General features: G+C 42.6%; 1 protein-coding gene across 7 annotated transcripts; it reads right to left on the reverse strand.

Annotated features, from left to right (window-relative positions):
* Nucleotides 1–10: 10 nt before the first annotated feature.
* Nucleotides 11–6,571, reverse strand: LOC112215369 (forkhead box protein H1-like). 7 transcript variants are annotated; one of them, XM_024374355.2, is made up of 5 exons: nt 6,438–6,571; nt 5,910–5,966; nt 4,289–4,823; nt 3,584–3,688; nt 11–2,764 (listed from the first exon to the last, which is right to left on the reverse strand). In XM_024374355.2, exons 3-5 carry the CDS (start codon nt 4,715–4,717, stop codon nt 1,793–1,795), a joined length of 1,506 nt encoding a protein of 501 aa, XP_024230123.1. In that variant the 5' UTR covers nt 4,718–4,823; nt 5,910–5,966; nt 6,438–6,571; the 3' UTR covers nt 11–1,792. The 7 variants fall into 7 exon arrangements, with proteins under 7 accessions (XP_024230123.1, XP_024230118.1, XP_024230122.1 ...); XM_024374350.2 differs by having other exon boundaries at nt 5,910–5,969; XM_024374354.2 differs by lacking the exon at nt 6,438–6,571 and adding an exon at nt 6,339–6,431.
* Nucleotides 6,572–10,519: the final 3,948 nt, after the last annotated feature.

Genomic DNA, 10,519 nt, shown 5'->3' on the forward strand with positions numbered 1-10,519 from the left:
ATACATTTGAAAGCTTGCCATTTATTTATTGAAAAATGACACCATTTAACATTCAGGAGGTTTTACAGTAGCAGTTCAAGCACAGCCCTGACAACAGGGAGCATCTCAATTGCATATTCTCCTTCTCAAAACTCATTGCTCATCCAATGCGTTGAGGCAGCAAGGAGTATGCAATTGAGTCTCCCAGAGAACCAAGGAAAGTCGTTATCAAAATTCACACACACCAAGCCAAAATGACTGACCCCTCTAGTTTGCTGTTCCTGCACTGCCACCCTGTGTTCAGAGCACCACATGACAAATGTTACACAAAATAACCTGTGTCATCACGGGTCTGTGAGCTATGGGAATGAGTACATTGATTGCGCTCACAGGCCTCAGTTACAACACTAACCCCTGCATGGTGCCTAGGTTTACAGTATCCCCTCAAACTAAAGCCCAGACCCCAATATGAATTACAGGGTGTTCTGGGAGATAAGGAGACAGCAGGAGGGTTTGGGTGCGGTGAGGCTGAGAGGTCCGGGGGGGGTTCCAGGGGAAGGGGTACAGGCTCTGGGCAAGCATGCATGGAGACTAGATTGAGAGATAGTGAGCATTGCTGTTCCAGCCGCAGGAGGTTGGTTGGAGTGGGACCGCGGATCAAAGACAAGAAAATCACAATTCCTGTGGTAAAAATGTTGGTCAGACCCAAAGAGCAAGTCTGCCTCTCTTGTCACCACTGAGCACTCACCCACACTGTATTGACTGATACAGTGGCTGGTAGCTACAGCCCTGACTGACATAGGGCATCAGGAACGACTACTCAAGCACCAGTTTTGTATACTGTTTACCTTTTTAATAGCTCTTTTAAAAATGGGTGAAATAGATCAAATTGTAGACATGACTCCAGTCTAGAAGTTATCCTTCACAGTATACAAATAAGAACTTTAAAGCTGGCTGGGGGATTGAAGCTCAACTTTTGTCAACTGCAAATAGAGACGGTAAGATCCAATTGTCTTGTAACACTGGCACAGCTCTAAAGGACAAAGAATACAAGGTATTTGACAAGGAACGCTGAACCCATTAACGCTAACAACTTTACTCAAGTCAGGAACAAACACTTCATTTAGGTTGCACCATCTGAACAAACAACTTCACTGGAGTAAAAAAGGGGGGGGGGGTGATCCACTGGCCTCTAAACCAATGAGACAAGATGACCAACACCACGCACACACACAAATACCAACAGCGCACTCTTCACTTTGAGGTTTAGAAAACCTCACTTTGTTTTCCTACTTGAGGCTCTTGGCGCTGGATGAGCAATGAACAGCACCCTGCCTCTTCCTACATTGACACGCAAGACTGGGAAAAAAAGTCATACCCTGTAAAAGACAAGTAAACTTTTTCAATAATGCCCTTTCCATAACCTGGCTTGATGTGCAGTTTTACAATTACATCTTAAATACAACCATAAAGACAGGAGGGGGGAAATGACATTTTCCACTGAAAAACATTGAATAGTTGAGGTAGGCAACAAAGAGAATTCTGAAAAGAAAATTAAGATATACAATAGTGAAAACAAATCCCTGTATTAAGACGGAGGTAAACAGTGGTTGTATGGTCGAGTTAGATATTAGCAGCACATTTGAATGTACAATTGTCTTCTGTAAACATTTAATACTATGACCTGTCAATTAGAAGTGACCAATTGATAGGGTGGACACATTTCTAGCCACGGGTTAAGCTTGTACGAATAGGTCAGTAGTATCCTTGCATTGCACTTACAATATATTTGGTGCTGGTTTGACAGTCATAGTCAATAATGGGGATGACACCTGAGAGGGGGCCCACTCTGTAGGGTATACTGACCAGCAGGCTGGTGAGACGACTGATTGGGTGGACCCAGCACATCAAACACACTCTTATTGGGCGGTACTGACTGGAGCATAGCGTCCAAGTCCATAATGAGGGGAGGGCGACCGCTGGGTAAGAGGGGCCAGTAGGCATGACCTACAAAATGGCTGGATGTGACAGGAGACCCCCCATAGCCATACAGAGGCATCCCTAGTGGAATCAGAGGGCCCCCATTAAAACGCATGCTGGGCGGGGCCACAGCGTTGGGTGGTGTGTACTTGGCATACGAGGTGGGCAGCTCCCAGGGAGGGGCGGAGACTCTGCGGGCAGACTTGTGTGGAGGGAGTCTGCAGTCCTCGTACCCATCTGATCCCGCCTCTCCCTCAGGCACCCGCTTCCCTCCCTGCGACACGCCCCTCCAGTCCTCATCGGAGGAGGAGGAGGCGGGGCTGGAGGAGCTGGCTGAGGCGCTGTGGGCAGTGGAGGAGTGGCGAGGGTGTGGACGAGTGTGGAGCTCCACCCCCCAGCAGTCCCTGCCAGGCTCTCCTGCAGCGCTGACCGGCCTCAGGCTGTGAAGGAGGGAGTCAATGGCAAAGGACGAGTCCAGCTTGGGCCGGTACAGCTCCTCCTGAAGGGAGGAGTGTTGTCTGGTGGGAAAGGGGAGTAGAGCAGTGACAGGTGGGCCTGGGGGTAGAGCAGTGACAGGGGGGCCTGGGGGTAGAACAGTGACTGGTGGGCCTGGGGCCGGGGGCTCTGCATCTGGCTTATGTTGGTGCCCATGCAGGATGTAAGGGGCGAGGTCCTGGGCGAAGATGGTCTCATCCTGGCGCGACACGGCAGTGTTCTGTCTCTTGAGGAGCTCCAGGGGCACAAGGCTCTCCTCCACAGCCCAGAAGTTGCCCTTCCCCTGGGGCTTACTAGGATCCTTCAATACCTACAGGGACCGGGAGTGACAGACAGCAGTGAGATCAAGAGTATAGTACAACCTGAAAACCAGTCAGACAGGATTGCCCCAGTTTCACAAAACTCAGAATAGCTAGAATGATTTACTTGATCTAAAGTTTCATGAAGCACTGCAATGACCCTTGGTAGGCTACAAATAAAATCTATTCTGTATTTATTTGGACAGTGAAGCTCAAACTTAATTTCTCTCAATACTCCAGCATTTGTGATCAAACGTTTTATATACAGTATGAGGCGACAGAGCGTCACCCTTTATTTTTGAGGGTATTTTAAAATATTTTTACTGTTTAGAAATAAAAAGCACTTTTTGTACTGAGTCCCCCACATTTGAAGGAGCCATAAATATTTGGACAAATAGTCAAAAGTGTCATATTTGGTCCCATATTCCAAGCACGCAATGACTACATCAAGCTTGTGACTCTACAAACATGTTGGCTGCATTCGAAGTTCGTTTTGGAATATGTTTTGCCCAATAGAAATTAATAGTAAATAATGTATTGTGTGCACAAAGATCATGCCCCCAGATACTTAATGCTTTCATTTCTAAGCAGCAAAACAGGTATGAGGAAAAACCCTCAAAAAAGGTGACATTTTGTACCTTATATAAAACATTTGATCTCAAATAAAAAATGCTGGAGTATAGAGCTGAATTAAAGGTGTTTGCTTCATTGTCTAAAGAAACACAGATGGAAGAGTATACTTGCTTGTAGGTTCTTTGGATTTTAGAATCAAAAGTGCCTTTTTGAGCCCACTGATTGACAAACCAATAAAGACCCCTAATAAGACATACCTTAACAAAGCAGTCATAGGAAGAGAGGTTGTGTCTCACTGAGTCCTGCCAGCCCTTGTAGTTCCCTTCAAAAAAAGGGAAAAGTGTACCAATCTCCTTTAGAATCTGGGGAGAGAGAAGGGAGTCCATTTACTTCAATTGGTGTCTGCATTAACAGACTATATTAAGATATATACGATTTAACACACCACATGATTGTAGGCATACATTTAACTAATTTACATTAATCATTCACTGTCATCATGCAGCATTTTCATAGGCCTAGAATAAATAACCTAAGATACACTGGAGGACTGCACAATCCTTGACTATACTTCTTATCAACTCAACCCACTCCAGCTGATACATCAGTGTCTGGTTTCACTGTATGCTGCTATCCTTAACAAAACAAACCAAGAAAAGCATGGCATTGTTACTACTCTGTTAAGCGTCAAAGGATTGTCCTGTTGGTTTACTGCAATAGAACTGCATATCCCTACCCCAACAGTTTAAAAAAAACGTATCATAAGAGAACATCCCTGATTAGACATGGTTTTAAAATAATTCAAACCCATGTAACCTTTATTTTCGGAAAAATAACCATGATTTAATAGACAAAACTGACACATAACCATGCATAATTTGGCCAAAATTGACACAACCGTTCGTATTTTGGCCAAAATGTACCATTCTAAACTCGCATGTCCACACACAAACTCACTTTACCTCAGACAAAGTAAGCTTCTTCTCTGGGGAGTTTTGGATGACCATGGTAATCATTGCGAGGTAGGAGTAGGGTGGTTTGGGGTAGCGCTGATAGTTTTTTTTCTTTCCACTTTTCGCATTTTTCTTTCCATTTTTCGCATTTTTCTCCTCGTCCCAAGATTGCTCCTGGTCTAGCGGCGTCGCTTTATCCATGGGCGCTGAGGCCAGGCTGAATTGGTCAGGGGCAGGCTTCTCGAGCCGTGGAGACTGTTGGACTGACGCCTGGATTGGGAAGGAGGGCCAGTGTTGGGCTGGAGAGCTCCGCGCTGTGTTGCTCAGAGGATGGATCTGGAAGTCAAGTTGATGATCTTGGTGGCCTTCCAGGCTAGGCGAGCGCAGGTAGAGAGCGGGTGGTGCCAGCATGCTCTGACCCCCCCAGTGCTTTGTCATGCTGATCAACCTGGGGGCAGATCGGGCTGCACGATCGGACAGGAGAGGGTGGGAGTCGGCCCTTAACCCCTGGCAGACTGCTGGCTCCAGTCCGCTGGCTGGCTGCCTATTTGAATAGCAAACAATTAACAGTTTCATGTAAATCCCGCTGTGTAATCGATGAGAGAATGGAGCGCTATCTGCGGGCAGAATGACTGATCGCCCCGGGCGGCTAGGGAGGGTCTGTGTGTGAGAAAGAGACAGTAAACCTGTAAATAACCCCTCGGACAAACATGCCACTTTACCACACAGCGTTAATTTTGGTAATCCGCTCCAAAACTTTTACGCATCAGGTGCGCACAGGAGTGAACTTCTTATATCCGCAGAGAGAAACATCCAAATGTATTTATTTATCAGTCCACTGGAATTAATTGAATCATTAGCCCCACTTACACAGGGTGTTGGGGATCCCAGTGAGGAAGGTACCCCCCGACCTCCTCTCTTTCCTTCATTTTTAAAACTTGCTTACAGTAAGCACAGATTGTGATGTTCCAATGCCACTACATCAATCGCCAACGTGCCCCATATAAAGGGGACAATTGAGAGCGGGGAGAAGTAGAACGAGAGGGTCCCACAAAGCAGATTGAAAAATAAACCAAGAGGTATTTTTATTGAGGCTTTCATTTAATTCAATATACATAGGACCGCTAATATACAAACGTTGAGGGATTTAACACCCTGGCCCACTAAAACACATACTGACAGAAGACAGAAAATGTCAACTGAAAGATTACCTCATTAATTGTGTTGCTGATTTCTTCATTGTTACAAATTGTCAACACCGGACAAAATCTAATCGATCGCACTAGTCAATGGTAACTGCCCGATTAAGGTCCTGTATACCATATTTATTAGAAGGATAATATAAATCGAATTATTTAAATATGGTAGATATTGCATAATCGGAGAAAACAAACAGGCAGACTAGGCACTGGTATAGCCTGCGTGGTTTCAGCAGAATTAGGATCGATGTTCGTATTCAAGAGCAAATACACATTTTTGAGAGTTCTCAAAAACCCAGGGACCGTGCAGGAGCGCACCGAGTTGAGGGTGCAGGAGCGCACAGTAGGAAGTCCCTTGAGAACATGCAGTGCACGTCCAAAGACAGTTTCTTTTGTGTAAATTAATGTAGTGCTAATGCCATAGCCCTTACCTCTCAGCAAAACAAGTTGGATTAGCCAGATTGACCCCGTCTCGTTCCTGGGATTGCCTACTATTCAGCATGTGAGGAAAACACAATGGAAGATTGAACACCATCCATGATCACCAAGTGATGGGGACATTCGCACCTTGTAAATACGAGCTATTGTCCGATTTATGCACAGGTTCAATTTAAATATAGGCTATGCAGAAGCCGTTACATTACATTATTATGAAGGCTGTCTAACCAAGGGAACATTTCAATTCATTAACTCTGACAGTTAGGCAGACCAATATGGGGAGAAATTTGCACTTTCAACAAAACTGAAATATTTGCACGTAATAAATACATGTTTCCTACAATATGTGAAAGTGAAAAAACGCGTTTTAGCCTGTTGAGTGTATCACCTAGGCCTGACTTTTTTTATGTCTTCGATTTTACCATGTAGAAATGAGCAGTCAAATGTTTCAGATCAGATATTGGAGTGAAGATAATATCGAAAAGGTACAGGAGACCGTCGTGCATTCATGCTGTCCTCACCTGGCTAGCAATCGGCTGGTACCCGGTCTAATTGCTCCAATGTGACCTCTCGTTTCCAATTAGTTGTAATCAACCAACTCTTCCTGCTTCCTATTATGAATTGTGTTTTGACAGGCATTCCATGCTAAACACAATTTCAGAGTACTATGAAACTAAATATTTTAGTTTATTTGGGTATTTATAGAAGAACAACGTGATATAGTTTATAAAGACCAACTAATATTTTGTAGTCTGCTGTTCAGAAACTTGTTAGGATATGTATGTACATTTGAGTAGACATGTTCAGGTCAAAATAAATACTTCAGTACTGCTCCCCGATGACTATTAAAATTAGAAAATTAAGGGTAATAGATTATACAGTGCCCTAGTTAATTAATGGGACAGTGAAGCAGTTTTTCTTATTTTGGCGCTATACTCCAAAAGTTTAGATTTGAAATTACTATGAGGTTAAATGGCATACTGTCAGCTTTAATTGGATGATATTTTCATCCATATCACGTGAACTGTTTAGAAATCACAGCACTTTTTGTACATAGTCCCGCCAATTTAGGGGACCAAAAATATTGGGACAAATTCACTTGTACTCATATTAAAGTAGTAAAAATATAAGTATTTGGTGCTATATTCATAGCATGCAATGACAACATCCAGCTTGTAACTCTACACATTTGTTAGATTCACCTTGTTTGGTTGTGTTTGAGATGATTTGATGCCCAATAGAAATTAATGGTAAATAGTATATTGTGTTATTTTGGAGTCAGTAAAGAACTAATTATTATTTACAATGATGCCCAACACCGGCCAAACCCAGACGATGCTGGGCCAATTGTGCGCTGCCCTATGGGACTCCAAATCATGGCCGGTTGTGATACAGCCTGGATTCGAACCAGAGTGTCTGTAGTGACGCCTCAAGCACTGAGATGCAGTGCCTTAAACCACTGCTTTCACTCTGGAGAACATGCATCCTGTTTGCAACAACACACTAAAGTAATACTGCAAAAAATGTGTTAAAGCAATTCATTTTTTGTCCTGAATGCAAAGTGTTATGTTTGGGGCAAAGAAATGGATTGGAGCTAAGCACAGGCTAAATCCTAGAGGAAACCTGCTTCAGTCTGCTTTCCACCAGACACTGGGAGATTAATTCACCTTTCAGCAGGACAATAACTTAAAATACAAGACCAAATCTAAACTGGAGTTGCTTACCAAGAAGACAGTGAACGTTCCTGAATGGCCAGTTTTGACTTATATCTGCTCGAAAATCTATGGCAAGACCTGAAAATGGTTGTTTAGCAATGATCAACAACCAATTTGACAGAGCTTGAAGAATTTGAGAAGAATAATGGGCAAATGATGCACAATCCATGTGTGGAAAGCTCTTAGAGACTTACCCAGAAAGACTTACAGCTGTTATCGTTGCCAAAGGTTATTCTAACATGTATTGACTCAGGGGGTAATGGAATTGTATTTATTAAATCAAGATATATTAGTGTCGTATTTTTCACATTTTTTATAAATGTTTGAATTTTTCTTCCACTTTGACATTAGAGTATTTTGTGTAGATCATTGACAAAAAATTACAATTAAATCCATTTTAATCCCACTTTGTATGACAACAAAATGGGGGAAAAGTCTCGGGGTGTGAATACTTTCTCAAGCCACTGTAATCCTTTTAAGCTTCTCTGAGATACTCCCCGATACTGAGATGGACTAAAGAGAGTAGGTTTAGTCCTGCTGGGAGAGAGGAGTCGCTGTCTTTGTCCCACTGCAGCTTTCCAATAAGGGACAAATTCCATGTCTGAATCATCTACAGACCTTTCAAATACATTCTCAGTCAGGATGCACAATCCTCTGGTTTGGATAAGACTAAGACAAAATCTTTAGTTTGAGAAACAGAAATGGAGGGGTCTGCACAGCATGGATGATCCACATGAACAATAACCATGCAATCCCAACATCCTATTTAAGTTATCTTGAATCGGTACACATCATGAGATAATGGCAAACCTTTCTTTTCCTGAGCCTCCTCTAGACAATGTTGCTTCAACAAGCACAGTCAATAAAATATAATTTCCCTACCGATCACAGAACAATTGAGAAAAAACATAATTCAGGATGCATCATTCCTAAAGTGAAAAACAACAAGAGAAGCATCCCATTCTCTGTGCTGCTACCATGTTGTGTTTCTTAAAAAAAACATGTTGCTATCATGTTGTTGACATGTTGTGCTGCTACCATGCTGTGTCTACATGTGTTGCTGCCTTGCTATGTTGTTGTCTTAGGTCTCTCTTTATGTAGTGTTGTCTCTCTTGTCGTGATGTGTGTTTTGTCCTATAATATATATATATATATATATATATATATTAGGACATCAGTTAAGAATATGTCAGTTAAGAACAAATTCTTATTTACAATTATGGCCTACCAAAAGGCAAAAGGCCTAATGCGGGGACAGGGGCTGGGATAAAATTTTAAAAAATACAGTGCCTTGCGAAAGTATTCGGCCCCCTTGAACTTTGCGACCTTTTGCCACATTTCAGGCTTCAAACATAAAGATATAAAACTGTATTTTTTTGTGAAGAATCAACAACAAGTGGGACACAATCATGAAGTGGAACAACATTTATTGGATATTTCAAACTTTTTTAACAAATCAAAAACTGAAAAATTGGGCGTGCAAAATTATTCAGCCCCTTTACTTTCAGTGCAGCAAACTCTCTCCAGAAGTTCAGTGAGGATCTCTGAATGATCCAATGTTGACCTAAATGACTAATGATGATAAATACAATCCACCTGTGTGTAATCAAGTCTCCGTATAAATGCACCTGCACTGTGATAGTTTCAGAGGTCCGTTAAAAGCGCAGAGAGCATCATGAAGAACAAGGAACACACCAGGCAGGTCCGAGATACTGTTGTGAAGAAGTTTAAAGCCGGATTTGGATACAAAATGATTTCCCAAGCTTTAAACATCCCAAGGAGCACTGTGCAAGCGATAATATTTAAATGGAAGGAGTATCAGACCACTGCAAATCTACCAAGACCTGGCCGTCCCTCTAAACTTTCAGCTCATACAAGGAGAAGACTGATCAGAGATGCAGCCAAGAGGCCCATGATCACTCTGGATGAACTGCAGAGATCTACAGCTGAGGTGGGAGACTCTGTCCATAGGACAACAATCAGTCGTATATTGCACAAATCTGGCCTTTATGGAAGAGTGGCAAGAAGAAAGCCATTTCTTAAAGATATCCATAAAAAGTGTCGTTTAAAGTTTGCCACAAGCCACCTGGGAGACACACCAAACATGTGGAAGAAGGTGCTCTGGTCAGCTGAAACCAAAATTGAACTTTTTGGCAACAATGCAAAATGTTATGTTTGGCGTAAAAGCAACACAGCTCATCACCCTGAACATACCATCCCCACTGTCAAACATGGTGGTGGCAGCATCATGGTTTGGGCCTGCTTTTCTTCAGCAGGGACAGGGAAGATGGTTAAAATTGATGGGAAGATGGATGGAGCCAAATACAGGACCATTCTGGAAGAAAACCTGATGGAGTCTGCAAAAGACCTGAGACTGGGACGGAGATTTGTCTTCCAACAAGACAATGATCCAAAACATAAAGCAAAATCTACAATGGAATGGTTCAAAAATAAACATATCCAGGTGTTAGAATGGCCAAGTCAAGGTCCAGACCTGAATCCAATCGAGAATCGAGAAAGAACTGAAAACTGCTGTTCACAAATGCTCTCCATCCAACCTCACTGAGCTCGAGCTGTTTTGCAAGGAGGAATGGGAAAAAATGTCAGTCTCTTGATGTGCAAAACTGAGAGGCATACCCCAAGCGACTTACAGCTGTAATCGCAGCAAAAGGTGGCGCTACAAAGGGCTGAATAATTTTGCACACCCAATTTTTCAGTTTTTGATTTGTTAAAAAAGTTTGAAATATCCAATAAATGTCATTCCACTTCATGATTGTGTCCCACTTGTTGTTGATTCTTCACAAAAAAATAGTTTTATATCTTTATGTTTGAAGCCTGAAATGTGGCAAAAGGTCGCAAAGTTCAAGGGGGCCGAATACTTTCGCAAG

Source organism: Oncorhynchus tshawytscha, linkage group LG16 (assembly GCF_018296145.1).
Source record: "Oncorhynchus tshawytscha isolate Ot180627B linkage group LG16, Otsh_v2.0, whole genome shotgun sequence".
In the NCBI taxonomy this organism is placed as follows: Eukaryota; Metazoa; Chordata; class Actinopteri; order Salmoniformes; family Salmonidae; genus Oncorhynchus; species Oncorhynchus tshawytscha.